This window comes from Channa argus, chromosome 17 (assembly GCF_033026475.1).
Source record: "Channa argus isolate prfri chromosome 17, Channa argus male v1.0, whole genome shotgun sequence".
Classification (NCBI taxonomy): domain Eukaryota; kingdom Metazoa; phylum Chordata; class Actinopteri; order Anabantiformes; family Channidae; genus Channa; species Channa argus.
In genome coordinates this window covers 1090198-1108826 of record NC_090213.1, presented here as the reverse complement: position 1 = coordinate 1108826, position 18629 = coordinate 1090198, and the positions used below count along the sequence as shown (strand labels likewise).

The window sequence follows — 18629 nt, the reverse complement described above, 5'->3', positions numbered from 1 at the left end:
GATTAGGTCGTTTTCCAGCTTTGACACAGCGAAAGTTTGGAGTTTGACTGTCAGAGACGTGTTGGGAGCCAGCTGGTGATTACAATCGTGTCTGCAGAACCACATTTTCATGACGACGTGACGTTTAATTCCTCCTCCCTCGTCGTTCCTCTGAGGTGGACAGAAAGCGGGAGGCCAGGACGTCCAGATTTTATCAGCTGTCCTCCCTCACTCTGCTCTTCCATCATCTTCCTTTGTTCTCTCCAAGTGTGTTTCCATCCACCACCATTATGCAAATAGTAGGAACCAGTTTGCAGAGATAAGTGCTGGTTCCTTTCAACAGCTGCAGAAGAAGAAGTGGATTCATGACCACGATGCAATTTTAAAAAAATGCAATTAAAAGTTGATCCAGGCAGCGTTTTTTTCTTTGCTCTCGTGTGTTTAAGGCTCTTTAAGTGGTGGAATGAAATTTGTGCTCAATGATGGAAACGTTTCAGTCTTTCTGGAGCTCGTGTTTCCTGGTTTTTCTTCATTGTCTTATGCACTTTCATCCATTTCCTTCTTTCCTCCCAACCGGATGTCACTCTCACTTCTCTCCTAGTGAAAGAGGAGGATGAGCAGAGGGAGGAGTCCAAACACCTGGGGGAGTGAGTGAGGCTTCACCTCCTCCCTCTGGGTCACAGTAATTCTTCTTAGGTTTTGTGACTGTCTTGCTCTCAGTTTGTGTGTTTTCTATCATTTGATGTCTACGTGCATCTGTCACCATTTGCGTCGTCTCTTTGTGGTCATTTATGAAATAACACGATCTGCTCATAGTGTCTGTCACACAGTGTAGTGTGTGTGTGTGAGCAGCACATACACGGCATGTGTGCAGATGGTCGTGCTGATGCTCGCACGTTAAAATCCCCTAAACCTGAGGGTGAGACCCACATGGTCTCAGGTTTTGTCATCTTCCTGCGCTTGATGCAGGTCTTTGTGATCTCAGCGGCCAGTGATGCTCATGTCTGAACTCTCTAAATCCAACTGTTTGAATTTCTTGCCCTGTTTACTTGAAGGTTGTACTACTACTACTACTACTACTACTACTACTACTACTACTACAACAACAGGAAGTTCAAGTCTGAAGATGATGAAGTACAAGTGTTCCTTCATCGGAAAGTTCTTGGAGGATGCAAATTTTTGCACTGATTTGCTTTTCAGAACTCTAATACAATTAGTTTAACACCATCTTGACCATTGATGTTTTTGATGAAGGAGCATTTGCACCAGCTGAATGTGCATCAGTCTGACATTAGGTTTTCAGGCCTATGGTGGGACGCAAACCTGAACCTGCAGTTGTGGCCACTCAGACCGGACGTGTTGGAGGGACAAGCTGTAAGTTGTTCATTTGTAGGAGGTCCAGGCATATGTCCCAAAGCATTTCTGCTTTCTTTGTTCCTGCATTCTCACATTTCGTCAGCTCGCAGTTTGTTTCAGCTTCACTTGTACTTTGCTTTAGAAGTGTGTGGATAAACCCGCACTGAGCTGGTAGAGAGGAAGGAGGCAGCGCAGAGATAACAGAGGGCTGAGGGGGAAAGAGGAATGGGTGAGGGAGGAGAGAGGAATGCCACTGGAAGAATGTGAGCGAAATGCTAGAAAGGACAGAGAGGTGAAAAGAGAGAAGGGCAGGTTGATGGAAGCTGACTCATGTGCAGGATCAGAGGCTCACGGGGTTTTTAGTGTGTTTGCATTGCTGATGAAAATCACTTCAAGTATCACTGAGCTGCTTGAGTTGCCATGAAATGGCAGCAGTGCACTGATAGTGACACAGCATCAGATATGATGGAAAAGGACAAAGTTTAGGTCCTTTCCACGGTTTCTCCTGGCACTTTTTATTTTGAAAGTCACAGAAAAAGCTTTGTGCGTTGTCTGAAGGGCTTCGCCCCTTTCATGCCATCACTGGCCTGGACTGTAAAATGCGACTTCCTGGAGGTTCTCAGCTTCTCAGCACGTTCTCACGTTTGTCAGCAGTAGCAAAGTGTAACTGTCGGATTGGTCGTCAGTGTGCGTTTGGATGCGTCATTGTTCAACTAATCAAAAAGATGTCCTTCATAGCCACGTCCCGATATCAGACGGAGTACAAGTACTTATATCTGAGTACTCGCTGATACTGAGTACCAATACAAGCACTAAACTGTTTTACTTGTAGTATGAGATGTGGCAAAGTAAGTTAAGCAGATCCCACGAGAACAAAACTTCTCCTGCCTCCTTCTGCCAAAAGAAATATGGCAGCGACTGGTGTTTAATAAACGGAGTAACTTGTGCTGAAAAGAAGCAAAAGACAAAGGGAAAAAAAGACAAACAAAGCACAGATTATGATGAGATCCTGGATGGAGAAATGTGGACAACATGGACTGTGGATCCTCCACAGGAATGTGAAGGTAAAATAACTTCATATTAAATAACAAAAGTAACAAAGAGAACTTTAGGTAACGTTCTCGTTACTATTTATAACCCTGCTTGTTAACGGGCAGTTGCACATATTAAACATGAGAAACATGAGTTTGACTGTTAGTAACTAGATCTTAAGACTTTTAGCACAGCAGAGTTTGTCTTCACCTCATCCAAATGATGCTTGATGCTGGTATCTGCATCAGTCCCTCTGCTTTCCTTTGTTGGATATTGACTTAATACGTGTGTTGACTTCACAAACAGGTAGTTATTAGCTCTTTGGTCCAACATGTCTTTAAAGTGTCAAACTTAAAGTGGGGTCATCACTCAGTGGATCTACACTGGATGATTCAGAGCCTCAGCGTATTTGGTCCAGGTGATCACAGACCTGTCTTTTTAATGCTAGTATCACAACTGTCTGACTCAAACTGCAGAAATAAGAATTTCTGACAGTTCACAGATGGAAATGAGGCCATGTGCAAAATTACCGGTGTCAACATGCGCTTTCCTCTGTAAATCATCCCGGAGGGAATCGAACGTACAGTGAAGTCGTTCCCAGTAATTGCTGCACCACCGGAGCTGATCCAGCGTCCTGTGCCTCACAGCAGCTTTAAAACAAAGGCCTTTTGTGTCCCGCGTCTCTCAGGTCGACTGAAATGATTAGTTTGGTTTTTAGTTCCAGTGAACCCACATGTTTGGCTCCTGTCAGGGCTGCTTCCAATCTTCTGTTCTTCTTCATATTATTAGCATCTCCTCCCCAGGTGTCATCGCTCACAGTGAAGAGTAGAGAACTCAGGTTTCTAACTATGGACCCTCACCACTTTCAGCTCCTTTCTGCTTGTCCACCATCTCTTTCAGCCACTCTGTCCACCTGGGACAAAGACAGACATGTGTCACTTTGCCACGAAAATTCTTTCTGCTTTCAGCAGCGTTTGCAAAATTTCCGCCTGGAGGTCGACTACGCTGAAGGAAATGACATTAACACAACATTTAATTAAATATTTGCCTGACATTCCTCAGAATGTGCTGACTGATGTTTCATATAATTTTAAATGGATTATTTTGACACATGGCTCTGCAGCTTTTGACAGTTTCTTAAGTAAACGTGATTTTCCATGGTCAGTGATGGAGACAGGAGACCCTCAGTAGAAATACAGCGTTAAAGGAAAAGCAGAGTCAGCGTTTTTGGATTAAAAGAGTTTGTAAAGAAATGTCCATCCCTCTCTGCTCCTGTGTATCCAAGTGCAGAAAAGCCTCAAACTTAATATTTGAAATAGAAATTCTGGTCCAAGTGTACTTTAGGGACTGTAGGAGAAGTGAGCGTCAAAGTCCACAACTATTAAAATGTAGAGCTGTAGGACAAAGTTACTTTCTGTCGGGTGACGTACACACACACACACACACACACACACACGCAGCTTGTCCTTACTTTGGCCTCTGTTGACGTGTTTCACACATTTAGTGAAGGCTGCACAAATACTTCACCTTATGTCCAGCTCTGGACATTTTTCTCAGGCCGTCACTGTGCCGTGGTCCAACATGATGAGTTTAGAAGAAAAGTGATCAGGAAACAGCTTCAGCCATCGTCTTTTACCATTCACCAGTTACTACCAGGTGCAACATTGAGTGAAGTCGTTCCTTCCTGTCAGATCAGTTTTTAACTTTATATTACATTTTTTCATATTATTTTTCATAGGTTATACTCTTTTCCTATTCTTACGTGGAGCATGTGGGATGAAAGCAATGATTCTGATTAACGCTCTGTTCATTCTGTGCAGGCTGCACTGAATCATTGGACTAAAACGTTGATTATCTAAGTGAAAGTTTCTAGCTTTAGTTTTTCATCAGAGAGTAAAAGACTCTGAAACACACACCTGTCTCCGGTTGGGTTCTGTCTATGTGGTTCATGCCTCCGTCTTCCGAAATCATTCGTCGTTCCTCCTGCAGGCTTGAACCGTCCTCGCTGCTCTTCGAGAGCTCTGCAGGACGACAGTTACGTGGTGAGGTGAGACAGACGGAGGACGTACAGCTTTCTCTGTTTACACAGGAGGAAAAGGTTCATATCCAGTGTGTGTTAATGGTTTTGGCATCGTGAGGACAGCAGTTTGTCCCTGGAAGACATCCCATACTGTTAAAGAATTAATTAGCGAATTCACTGAGCTGCTGCATGTTCCAGCCTGTGTGTGCTCAGGAATCAGACCCAAACTGAATGAAACTGAACTGGTTTACAGAATGTGAGTCAGATTCTGCAGACAAACTGAAGACTGGATAAATAGGTCAATATTTTTAACATATTGATGGTTCAGAGCCATTCGAGCAACAGCTCAGTTAAAACAGTCCCACTGAGCTGCAGACAAGCACCGGGTTCCATTTCGCTCACAACCCCCAGACTAAACCTTACGTGTGGAACACGGTCACCTGTGGTGACCCCTGAAGGGACACGGACGAGAGCCGTCGGTCTTTTGATATTCATTACTGACTGGGTCCTGTGGACATGCAGCACATTTCTGAAGCATTAACAGGAACGTGGGAGGTGGAGTTTGATGCAGGTGGTGGCACAGATGAGAAATTCTTTGTGGTTGTTGGAGTCTCTTTGGGATAATTTTACCTTTTTGGAAGTATTTTTTCTCTCTTTGATCCTTTTTGTGTCTTTTAAATAGTTTTAGGTTCATTAGGTCCTTCATCAAACACATCACCTTCAGTAGTGGTCTAAGCTACAAAAGCACTTTGGATAAGTGAGAGAAAGAGGACGGACTTGTTTGACACTTAATTAACATGTTGTCTCCAGTGATCCAGACCATAATCTGTCTCTCCCAGAAGACTGAGTTTGTCTGTCTTATTGAAATGTTGGATACATTTTTGATATATTCTGCTTTTATAGCTTAGATGTTATAATGCATTATTTTAGGAGCCTTAAGACTCAGACTTTAAAATTATTTGTTGAGCATATTTAAAAAAAACCCATCTGTTTCCAAATCAGCTTTTGTGTTTTTAATGTGGTTTTTGGGTCCAAAATGTTGAAACAGTTTAACGTTTTGAATGAAAATGTCTGGTGATATAAAAGGATTCCAAACATTGACATATTCATCTTTTTCTATGTTTGATGGTAAAAGTATTACAAACGAGACTGTGAAGGGTTAACACATGTGTTAGCATTTAGTTTTAGATAAAACATTAACATTTAAGCTGCTAAATCCGGGCTGATAAAATTAAACCCAGATATTCGCTGTTAAATGGATAAATCAAATCTTCAGGAACAGCGAAAGTCCCCCAGCTGGAAATCACTTCCTGCCTGTGGTCACGGCTTTTTTCTGGGAGATGCTGATTTTCTGCTGATCAAATTCTGTCGTCAGTTCATGTGTTTGAAATGTAAGAGCACGTTCAGAAAAGGACGTGACTCACTGTTGGTTAAGTCAGATAAGTGTGAAATCAGCCTCTGCTGTTATTTCCCACATGTGCTTTATCAGCTCTGTCATATTTGCATCATTGGACTTCCTCCCTGCACGCACACGCACGCACACACACACACGCATATTCCCAGTCTGTCCATTGTGTGTGTATCATTTTTTTATCAGGTGTAAAAGCAGAACAGACAGAAAAGAGGAAGACTCTGATTACTGTGGTGTATTCTCTGGCCTCAGACAACACAAACACTCCAAGTGTTCCTCTTTTTGGGAACCTGTGTGTGTGTGATAGTGAAAATCATCATCAGGTGAGAAACAAATAACAAACCTGATGTCAAAGCGCCACATTTAATTTAATCCCTCTAAGTTTTTCTGTGTGTGGTGCGTTCACGGTACATCAGCAGTAAAGCACAAACTGACCAGTGTGTGTGTGAACATGTCGGACAGATTTAAAAGCCTCGATGTGAGACAGTGAGGACGTCAAAGTTCAGAGCTCCAACATGTCTCCTTCTTTAACCACTGCTGTTAACGAGGCCCCGGGGCCCCGGGAGCCCAAACAGGACATTACGCTGTTGACATTTGCTTTGCAAAGTGCTGATTAGGTTTTACTGTCCAACATTAAAGAAGCAGTTCACCTCAGTGGCTAATGGTGGACAGATGAAGGACGACTGCATGGAGACGGGGAGCTCTGGCTCTGCTGGCTACAGGAGTAATGCAGGACAGATGCAGGATAAGTGGGGACAGACGCTGCGTCCACAATGGCCCCCAGTGTTTTAAGCTACAGCAGTGCTTCCCCCACAGCGGGATATTTTAGGAAGAAGACACAGTGTGGGATGTCCATCGTCAGCAGACGGTTTCTAGTCTCTACACACAGTGAACTGTCAGCCCTCAAGTTGAATTGTGAGAAAAAGGCCTCAGGCCTCTGGTGAGTCTGCTGGAGTCCCAGGTTCAGCAGGGTTTGGCCTTCTGAGCACCTGAGATTACAGCTACGTAGTCAGAGCTGCACCAGGACACGAAGAGCATCAGGATCAGGTCTTTTCTTAAAGCTGAACTAAAGCCACATAAGTTGTGTTTTCGTGCTCTGGCGTCATCAGCGCCGCCTACAGACCAGTGTGTGTCCTGTATGACGGGACAGAGATCTGCTCCTGGGTTAAAATGCTCCCATGACTCTAAATTAAAGGAATAATCATCCAAAGCCGTGCACAAGCTCGCACCTGCCTGCAGGTTTGAAAAGGCTTTGAAAGGTTTTAATGGAGGATTCCAGGTGATTGAAACACAGTAAATTCAAAAGAGGCAGAGACCTACATTGAGGAGAGACAGGAAGTTTTTTGAATCGTGTGTTTTTTTCCTTTTGGTAAATACTGCAGTATCAGTATGTTAGAGGCTATGACTGAGCAGAGGCACAGACTCCAGCTTGGTGGTCAGATAGCACGTTGGTTAATGCCCACAGGCCTTAAGGGTCAGGAGCCTCCAGAGGAACAGAGGAAGGTTGGTTTCATGACGATGACAAGTGTCACGAAGTGCGTTAGGCAGCAGTATCCCGGGGCAGGTTGGGGTGTAAGTGCTGGACTCGGTGAAATCTGTGCACGAGTGTGAACTGCTTCAGCTGCTTCAGCCTCCAGCCACTGCAGCGAAGCACCGGGGTCTAAGCGTTTCTTGGAGAAGAGAGAGTTAAAACCCTGGCACACTGGCGTTTGTGACGTTTCCAGTGCGTTGGCTGTGGTTTTGGCCGCGGCCGAGCCGGAGATCAACAGAGGCCATTGTTACCCGGCAGCGAGAGAGACGAACCATTCTTTCCACTTTCCATTTTGTGAGAGACGGCTCGTCTTTCCAGCTGTTGTTGAAAATAATGAAGCCTAACATGGTTTGTGTTTCAAGTAAATCCAACTTGTGCGTTAGTTTCTCTGACAAACCCGTCGCAGTGAGAGCACAGTTTCACACGAGCTTGTCTCAGTGTTAGTATGAATGCATCTACAGCTGGATTCCTTCTTCTCTCTCTGTTTGAATCTGACTGCTTTTCCAATGAGAAAGTGACTCTTTCCAAATCTAATTCTCTGCAAGATTTTTCTGCATGTGCACGACTGGTATGTTGTGATACCTGTATGAAACAGGAAGTGGGCACAAAAATGACTTGAACCTTTTCAATCCGCTTGTGTCTGAATCAATCATGAGGTTCTCTGTTGACTGATTACTTGATTGGTTCCTGTCTGGGCTGCTGAATCTTCCCTAACTGCACAACTTGTCTTGTTTCCTTTTGACTGTAGCAGTGGGATCTTTTAAGGAGAAAGATCTTGACCTGCTCTTCCTGGTTATGGAGGGTGTGTGTCTCGTTGTCTTCGTTCTCTTACGTCCTTAACTGTCCGAGCTGAGGTTTTTACAGCCAGCTGTGTTTGTCCTTGAACTCCACTGTATCTGCTGATCCCTGATGGCAGCATGTGGTCCTGTGTTGTCTTTTACTCTCTGTTTATGTTACTAAAGTTTTACCCTCTAATGTTGTGGCCATTATCAGTGATCATCATGGCCCCAATGATGCTTCAGCAGGGGGCAAACTGCACCTATCAGTGGGCCAGATGTCATCAGTACCATCAGAAATGGATGCAAAATCATGGCTGATGTCCATAACAGCTTTTCTGCTAGACGTAATTTTATTCCCACTTATCAGAATGCTAAGTAAACATATTCTTACTAGTAAAAAAATAGTTGTTAACATACCTTTGAAATGTTATTAAATTTGAGATATTTAAAACTAAAAAGTAAAAGCAGCCATTTTAAAATTCAATAGCCAGAATGAATACGCAGATATGTTGCAGATATTTGTAATTGTAGATAAATTAAATGTCATTCTTAGTAGGTCATCTATGTTTATTGGCTGCTTCAAGTATCCACAACATCAATTTAGATTTAAAAACTGTGGATATGTGCAACAGAACTATAATTCAATGCAGTTATTATTAATGATACATTTAATGTTTCAGATATCGGTCGTACATTCAAGATTTAAAGACACGTTGACATGAATTGTGACCATGGAGAAATAAATGTTTAGTAAAGTGTATTTACTAGTGATGATGTGCAGATCACTCTAATAGTCAGTGAACCCTTATTATGTCAAATCAGTGTCCTGTCCCATATTTACAGTACATTTATGAATATGTGCAGTAATCCAACTTGTCATACTTGTGGAAATCTGTATTGGCATATTTTGTCAGTGTGTTTTAAATGTTTAAAATTTATTATAGATTAGATTTATGTATTTATTAATTTTTTTATCTGAAATGAAATTCATGCCTAAAAACAGTCCTGAAATGGGAGTTTTTCCCAGTCAGAATTCTATTGCAAATATCCAGAATATTCATTCTAAATGTCTGAAATATCATTGTGGATATGTGAACTGAATTACGTATGTCAAGTCGAATTGATAACAAAAGTCCAGCTAATGATGATGACTTGGGGTTACAAGGTGCAGTAGGGCCCCTTCTAAATCACCATGATGACAAACTGATAATGGGCTGGTAACATTCGAAACTGGTGTCCTTGTGTCCCTGTCCCCCAGCATCTTGTCCTCTGAGTGATATTACCTCTACAGCCTCAGTCGAGGTTGTACTTGTACTGAAAGTTCATGAATGTATCGTCCTGCATTCACCTCCAGTTCTGGGCTGCAGCTCCACAAACTGTAACCTGGTGCTGACGGAGGCCCAGGGGGAAATCACATCGCCCTGCTACCCCCAGAAATACCCCAATTCGCAGGCCTGTAGTTGGACCATGCAGGCCCCCGCCGGCTTCATCATCCAGCTCTCCTTTCTGGACTTTGACCTGGAGGAGGCTCCGGGCTGCATCTATGACCGGGTCCTGGTGAACACAGGCAGCAGCGACGTGAAGTTCTGTGGTCTGACTGCAAACGGGCTGACGCTGAACTCGACCGGGAGCGTGATGGAGCTGTCCTTTACCTCCGACTTCAGCGTGCAGAAGAGGGGGTTCAATGTTAGCTTCCAGCACGGTAGGTCCAGGCTGAGACCTGCTGTCCAGGTCTGGAATGTGTTCAGACACAAAGCCTAACTTCCTCTCCTGCTAGTAATGTGACTTTCTGAGTGCGTGTTGATGAGCTGGTGACAGAAAAGCAGCCTGACTTCCCCTCTGAGTTAGGAGCTGCTAACCCTTCAGTCTGCAGGACCATTTGGGCAGATGATCAGTTCAGAGAAACAGACCCACAATCCCACCCATCATCCTGTAGTTTGGCTCCAAGCACCCTCAGCATGTTCTTGCTCTTCCTGTTTTGGATGATGTCTTGTTCTGGTTGACAAGTTTCCCACCATGCAGGTGACAAAAGTCCCATATGGATGTTTAGAAGTTCAGGTGTTTTCTCCATGTTTCACCATCTTGGTTGGTTATATACCTGTGCAAACACTGTCTCAGTAATTATATTTGGGCAGTTAGACCCATGCGTTTTTACATTCTCATTTAATAAACGTTTTATTTCAGAGAGATGCAGCAGGTTCATCTGTTCACTGCACTTTCTCATTTGCATGAGGATCTGTGTGAATGGTTTCTTGTGGGAAAAGCCTGAGGATAAAATTGCTTCTTAGATCTGCAGAGTAATCACTTCTTGTATTTAAGTTGAAACCCGTCAGTGTTTGTGCCTCGTTTTTTTAAAACCAGCTTTTGAAAGAATATTTCAAAAATAATTTCAGTCACTGTCAGGTTTTCGTAATAAGATGTATGAAAAGACTCGTGTTAACGTAATTTCCTCTCCTTCCACTTCATCACTTCCTCTGCCTCTTTATTTATTCCACTCATTTTTCCCACTTTTTTGTTTTTTCATTTCTTTTTATTTATTTATTGTCATTTTTTACTGCTTGTCTTCTACATTCCTGCACTATTCCTCACACTCCTTTTATGCTTCTCTCTCGATTCTTGGTTGCTTTGTTTTCTCTCTTCCTGCCTCCCTTTACTTCATCTTTTGCTCCCTAGTTGCCGTGGCCCTGAGGAACCAGAAGGTCAGAGTATCTGATGATAACGGCAGATTCACCCAGGTCTCCAACACCGTGTCCATACCGACACTCAGTCAGCTGACAATATGCTTTGAGGTCCAGGGAAACAGTGCCAAACAGGTATGAGCACAAGAAAACTCAGTTTTCTGCATAACTTTGGTTATTTTCTAAAGGAATCACGTTTTCCACAGTCTCCATACAGATACTTAAACCAAAAATAAATTCAGCTTGACTCAGCTTTAGTGTCTGTCAGTCTGCAGCTTTGATTATTGTCTTATCATCTACTGAGTAACATGTCTAAAACACTTGGTGGAGACATTTGTAAACGATTTCTCCCCAAAGCATCATAACTTTCATGGAGATCTTGCACATGCACAGTTGACTCTCACATCAGACTGTAGTCAGATGTTATGGGGATTCACAGCAGTTTTACAGGCTGATGATGGACATACAGGTAATTGTTTTAAATACACATCAGCAACTTCAGGTAAAATACAGGAAAGATAATCTGACTGGTGTGTAGCTCTTGGAGACAGATTCACAGTTTGCAACTGATGTTGGAATTTGAAATAAACATTAGATCAGTATCAGCTGGACGGGCTGACTGGTCAAAAGATAAAAGGCTCAATAAAGAAACAGAAGCTTCCTGCACAATGACCCTCACAATCAATGAAGACACTAACTCCTGTCTCTGTTCAGAGCTGGTCTCCTCAACCCCCCTCCAGCCGTCCACTGAATCCTGATCCGATCTTTGACTCTCAGTCTTTGTCTTTGTCCCTGAGGAGGATGAGTGGATCTTCACCTACCATGACAGCAGCAACAAGGTGTTGCTGAGTTTGGGCGCCAGTGGAAACCGCATGAAAATGATCATCAACGGACAGAACTGCGCCCTCCAGCCTGACCTTTCATCTGACTTCCTCACCCCCCAAATGAAGCTTGTCTGTCTGGCCTGGTCGTCACAAACTGGCAGGGTGGTGGTTTATTTGAATGGGAGGTACAGTCCCAGTACCTGCTACCCCTCTGCTGGGCAATCTGTGCCGGGAGGTGGAACGTTCCGATTAGGAGGTAAGTTCGGCTTTGGAAGTTCATCTCTTAACTTTTACTGAAACGTATGAGCTGTGATACATTTTATATGGTGTTAGTCTGAGGATTTCTACATGTGAAGATGTTTTGTGTTGGCATTCAGCCTGATGTGTGTGTGAGACTGTAACTACTGAGTTGAGCATGAAGTGGAGAGTATTCTTCAACCCTCTGCAACCTCAGTTCCCAGAGGCCTCCAGCTTTAAGTTTAAGATCTTACCCACTGAAGGTCTACACCATCAGCCACTCTGGAGACTTCCCACAGTGCCGTTCCCTCCGGCCTAGAGACGGATCACGTGAACAAAGCCAAATAGTGAACATCGTGGATCCTCATCCTGGCCAACAGCAATGAAGAGAGAGAAGTTTCTACCTTCTTCTTTTGGATCTATAGTGCTGTGGATGGACTCGTGGCTTCTGTCACACCTGATGGCTAAGATAGCTGATAGCATGTACACCTCTGCTGGAGCATTGTCTCCCATGTCCAAGTGAAGTGCAGTGATGTGAGGATCCTGCTCCCTGTGACGACTTTCATTTTAACTGTATCTCTAGTCTGTCCTGTCCAACCACTAACACAACTGTCCCCACCTAGTCCCACCCTGGATGGTGCCGGTAGACCTGTCTGTCTGCAAAACATCTAGATATGTAGAACTGGAACAACCTTCTTGCTACCTGCTGCCAAGATCTTAGATGTAGTTGATGTAGATCACTGTGATTGGTTGTTTCACGGAGCCTGTGCAAAGCCTTGGAAAGATCGCATGTTATTAGGAGCAGTTCCCACCATGAGAACATTCACTGCTTTGCAGATTGATTATTAATTATTAAGAACAGGTTCTATTACAAAAACAACAACAACATTGCTTCAAATGTTAGCACTTTACTGTCTAAGTTCAGTTGTAGGAGATATAAAGAAAACATTTCATTACACGAATCTGTTCCCATGTGGTGGTAATGAAAAGTCAGATCCTCCAGTTCATTTCATCGTTGGGTGACATAGATGTCCCATTGGTCCATCCAGTAGGTGTTGTTCTGTGGACAGGCTAACCACAGGGCAGGCAAATGAATCCAGCGTTACCATCAAACAAATGGACGAGCAGTTTCCTGCATGTAACACTTGATGCCTGTGTGATGCGTTTGTGTTCAGGGCAGCGGAGCTTTGACGGCTACATCTACAACCTCCGGCTGTGGGATAAGGTCCTGTCGGAGGATGAGCTTAAAAAACTAAACTGTGATGCGAAGGGGAACATCTTAGACTGGGACCAAAGCAACTGGACCATCCTGCAACCTCTGGCCCAGACCGACACCACGCTCAGCTGCAGTGAGTACCGCAAATTACCACAGTCTGCGGCACAACATGGGGAGTAACCCTCCGCCGAAAATAGTTCCCAAAAAACCCACTATTTGTTTGTTCTAAAAACTACAGAGAGATGAGAGCTTTGTGGTGGGGGCAGGAGAGAGAAGGGAAGGTTTGGGGATTTTCTTGGCTCTTGTTAACAAAAAGTATTTAAAGCAACAAAAGTTTATGCCAGTGTGTGTTTCCAAAACCAAAAATCAAACATAGCAGCCATTTTTATTTCTAATATTCAGCAGTAAAAATAGTGATTTAATTAGGTTATAATACAAATCTAAAGCATTGAGTTCCGTATTCAGGATGGAAAAACGCACCCAGACTCCAGGTTTGGCTGCCGACCTTCATTCTGATTCCTGCTCGCTTCAGAAAACCCACTTGGCTGATGAAAGTCCACTGAGAGCTCACAGGCAGATTCCTGCACATATGCAAATGAGGCAGACTTCTGTATTCCACTGCATTTAAATGTGTTGTTTCTTGCAAGTATCTACTGCTGATTAGTATCAATTACAGTAGATTATTACTGCAGGCTGATGTACACACACACACACACACTGTCATTCATCTGTACAACAGGAAGCATTGCACTGTGGGATTGTTAGGAGACAGCAGTACACAACAGATACACTACTGTTCTTGTGTGTTTTACATTTCACACATTTTTACATTTCAGACTCTGCTACAAATGTAACTATAAATGAGTGTAAGCGTGTGTGTGTGTGTGTCCACAGAGTAAAACCTCACATTATAAAATGCTGGTAATGAGCGTGTAGCCACAGTGGTTTCAGTGTGATGCTTGCCAACGTTGTACTCAGTGAACACACACACACACACACACACACACACACACACACACACACACACACACACACACACACACACACACACAGTGAGTGCCCACAGTTGAGGAATTCACTTCATTTCACTTTAGCTTTTCTGACACTACGTGAAACTTTATCTGCTGTGATCCACACAGAGAGAAGCTGAGACATTACAACCCAAAGTTTAAATTAACTTACTGTTTTTACAGCACTGACCTGCAGTATATTAAATTCTTGTTTGTGCCAAACAGATTGAACAGTTTGAAATTCGGCAACACAATCTGCTGTTCCCATGGAGTTCACACATGCATGTGCAGTGTATCATTATACACAGTATATTTTATTTTAGTTCATTTATTTTCTCCTTTGGTCACTGTGGACTGAATTCACTGATACTTCAGCAGTAGCAGTCCTGGTGGGCAGAGTGAGACCCCCGTGCAGTACACAGAAAAAGGGGCTACCCACTCGATGGAGGCTGCAGTAACAGTTGGTGTGTCCACACATGCTGCGTATGTGAATTCACCGGGACACAGTAAACTACACTAATGATGTGTCAGTAATAATTTGTCGGTCAGTGTTTTCATGCTCACAGCAACTTTGTTCCTCATAGATCTGTCTAATTGCTGGAGCCAATACACTTGTAACATGTGGCTGATTGATCCTCCTTTTCACCTCATCACTAATGACTGAGTGCTATTATCCATTAATTGTGCAAATTGAATGTCCGAGCTTCTCTTGTTGTAATGTTCTCTGTCTTTACCTGTAATTAACAACTCTCCCATTAGATTTATGGACGTGTTGCTAACTGATGCCCACTAATCTGTCCTTCTCTTCACAGCCTGCTTCCCTAACTGCATTCATTTAACTGCTGCTGAGCCAACGAGTGGTGAGTGCTGCTAACCTGCTGCTGTGTCTGTGTGCGTGTCCTGGTAGAACAGTCAATCGTCTGTTGACTATACAAATTATCTTTAGAAATAATCCTAATGTAATCAAACTGCATTGCATCTGTTTCAGTTTGAAACCCTCATGCTGGGCTTTCAGGTAGACTAATGCTCCCTCTGCTGGCTGATGGTGGACATGTGCTTCCACATGGTCTGATGAGCTCCTCAGACTCCACTCGTTGCCGCTGATTGTCTGCTGTGTCAGTCACAGTGTCTCCCTGGTGCACAGACACTGCGAATGTGGAGGTTTCACACAGCAGAGCTGAGACACTGTCAGTCAGAGAAACTTTCCGAGTGTCGTCCTGTCAGCAACGTGGCACCAAAGTTGCAGTGCAGATGTAAAAGTATCGGCAGGAGTGAAAGTCTTTTTTCTTGATTGGTTATTTTTGTGTGGTTAGGCTGGTCCATTGTGTTTGTGCATTTGAATGCAGTACATCTATATTTAATTTAACAAATCAAATCTTTTCTGTGCAGCTCTGCTCATTGTTGTTGCTCCCAGTACAGAGAAACCAGCTATGGAAATGCTTTGACAGAAGCTTTTGGATTTTGATGTGAAATCTATTTACTAAACCTTTAAATGTGCAGTGCTCCGTCTCCAGCAGCCGGCCTCGTCTTAGAAGAAGCTCCAGGAGATGAGCGATAAAACTAAACAACAAAATGGAGGTTTTCTGCCCTAAATCCACAGCAATATATCCAGAAACGACAGCAAAAGTTAGCAGTAAACATGAGTTCACCTTCCTTGATCCCTGATGCAGAGGACACAGACAGCTGCCTGCTGTCCAGAGATCACAGAAATGATCCCATGTCACCAGCAGTAAACAGGTTTTTGTGCAAAGAGCAGGAGGTTTAAATACAAGCCAATATTCCGGTGACTGTCATGCCGACAGACACAAAGACGACTGTGTGAAGGTGAACAATTTCCAGCAGAAGCAGCACTGTGAGCCTCTGTACATGGACGTTTACAGACGGCCAGGAAGGATCAGTCCTGATGGGTCACACTTGAAGCCAGAGGTTTTGTTTTGACAGGTCATTTTACAGCCTCAGAGCTCAAAAACCATGACATTTTTCATTCTTCAATAATGGAAGTTTTGTAGCTGCAGTGGACCAACTGAGTATTTGGGGGTTTTTCCTACCGTGTCTGAGAAAATACAGTTAATGAGTGTGAGCGAAAGATAAAAGGCAAAGAAAGTGAAAATGTAAAAAGCAGGACAAGACTTGGGCACTAATGCTGCCTCTCAACAAAATTTTACAAGGTTGAAAATGTGGACATTGTTCTCAGGCAGCACCTCCACACTGGTGATGGGGTTTTAAAAATGCCTCAACTGATATTTGGCACCAAAACCCACTTGGACCCAGTGATAAACTGATTAGGACAACAGACTGGACAGACTTGACAGGTTGGTGGATTGGCGAAAGGCTGATGCAGTAATTCTCTGTTATTTCTGCACAGGAAAATGAAAGGAGAGCGGAGGTCAAGGTGGATGTTTGGACGTACACAGAACCTGTGTGTGATTAGTCCACTGAACAGTTGGTTATGGAAATGAGAGAAAGCTTTAATTGTTGCCGCAAGCACTGATTAGTGGTACACAAAGTTATTAGGGGGCCCCAGAGCCCCTCAGCCGCTGAAGTCCCATCCCCCACATCTTCATTCCACCACATCACAGCTTAAATTAGCAATATGTGGAGTAGAGTACAGTATAGGCAGACGGAGGTCAAAGTTTGAGCAGTGAATCTGGACTGGTGTGTGATAGGATTAGTCACTAGGACAACATGTCCTAAAACTACAATATTCACATCTGGTCTTAATCCCAAATGAGTGACTTCATAGCTAGGAATGAAAGCCATGCATCTCCAGCTGCAATCACCAGAGCTTCCCCACTCGTGGTCCTCGCGGGGAGGTGCGCTCGGTTTTGTTTACCTTGAAAACGCTGTTTCCTTTTTACGAGGCTCCCAAAGCGCTGGGGAGCATCTGAAGCCGTTTTTATGTTTCTCTTTGGTCTGGTAATGAGAGCAGGAGCTGTCGCCAGGCGCCTGCCGAGCTCCGAGGAGCAGAAGGGTAAATTGTGTTTTACGTGTGTGTGTGTGTGCGCTTTGTGTGTTGAGTTGTCTTTCATCTCTGTTTGATGGCAGACAGTGAAGACGAACACAGTCACAGTCTGTCACATGGTCCTGATCCTCCTTTACAGGAAGGTTCATTCTCTGAGTCTGGTTCTAGTGTCAGGGATGTGGGACCCGCTGTAGGATACATTACACCTTTAATTCATCCCTGGCCTTTCCAGACCACAGGGAGACCTACACCACATCTAAATGGAAATCTAAATCCTCATTCCTCTTTGCAACCTTGGCTGAGTTTAGTCCAAGCTGTCACTGTGCTGGGGAACAGTTTTATTGCCCTGAGAGTTGCTGAAGTGTCAAACGTTATTTGTATGAAAATGCTGTGGAATAAACTCAAACTGTGAACCACACGTTTGTGCAGTAATGATGGTGAATTACAGCACACTGCATTAATTATAGTTCATCAGCTGCTGCCAACACAGCTACGCCCTGATAAAGACACACTGGCTGCGAAATAAAAGCTGAAAGAGAAATCAATTGTTACAATTTGTTTTTACATCATTTGCATTTTGAGCACATTACGTCTCGTCCTGATGCCTCTGAAACCCAAAAGGGCTTAAAGAGCAAAATGATGCTAAAATTACAGCATAAACATGCAAATGTGAGCTTGTCCTCTTGCATACAATACACATATTTTTACAGGAAGGACGCCTGCTGCCTGGTGCAGAATGATTCCATTAATTCTAACTTGTTGTTAGTCATTCTTGACTTTATCTGCCCCCTCCCCAACCAACACTGCTGTTACTGGGCCCAGCAGAGCAGCAGTAAGCAGCAGTCATTGTCCCGGTTCACAACACGCTGCTCACCAGAGTTAGAACCGACAGGACAGGGAGAGATGAAGCAGGGAATTGGAGGACAAAAAAGCGTCTTCTGGTTTCTGTGTTTCCACCAGCAGTTGCCTGGCTGCAGGGAGTTTTTCCTGTAATGACATGTTTTACATGAATAAAGCTGGTAATAGTAGTTTGTTACCAAGTTTTTTTGTTTTGGTGTTTTTGGGGTCATCCACCTCCTCCCTGTGTTCCCATTAATAGAAGCTTGAACACAATCCAATCACTGAATAAAACCTCTGCTAAAGTTTGCAGTGTAGTTGCATTGGAACATTACTTTTAGGAAATGTTGTTCATTTAGTTTGTAAATGTCCACTGCAGCTTTCATTTGGCTCACAGTTAGTATTTATTTTTATCCCAGAGGTGTTGGATGAGGCTGAGCTGTGGCCTTTCACCCAACAGCAAGGTTTACTGTGCACATGTTATTCTATTAGAACAGGAAGGAGAAGAAACAAGGTTTATCTTTAAATTGAAAATCTACAGTGATTCCTACTGTCTACTAAAACTTCAAGCTACAGAAAAAACAAAAATGCCTCACAGGTGCTGGTGAATCAGTAGGTGAGAAAAAAGGAGACAGGGACGATGCTGAAGAGGGAGACAAAGCAAAGAGAATGGAAAAAGATCATAAGAAGAAACGGGAGGAAGGAACGAGGAAGAAAAAGTTAAAGACATAAAAGAGCGAATCACAAGAGGCTCAGG

At 43.5% G+C, this 18629-nt stretch overlaps 1 protein-coding gene across 18 annotated transcripts in view; it reads left to right on the top strand.

Moving 5' to 3' along the window:
* Positions 1-18629, top strand: part of adgrg6 (adhesion G protein-coupled receptor G6) — a 60809-nt gene that overhangs the window by 8191 nt on the left and 33989 nt on the right. For 11 of the 18 annotated variants that reach the window (XM_067482040.1, XM_067482037.1, XM_067482036.1 and 8 more), the window contains exons 3-7: positions 9463-9810; positions 10782-10921; positions 11584-11866; positions 13023-13196; positions 14886-14933. In XM_067482040.1, the coding sequence (XP_067338141.1) occupies positions 9463-9810; positions 10782-10921; positions 11584-11866; positions 13023-13196; positions 14886-14933 (993 nt within the window). The remainder of the gene's footprint in view (positions 1-9462; positions 9811-10781; positions 10922-11583; positions 11867-13022; positions 13197-14885; positions 14934-18629) is intronic. The other 7 variants (XM_067482041.1, XM_067482044.1, XM_067482050.1 and 4 more) reach the window with 3 other exon arrangements.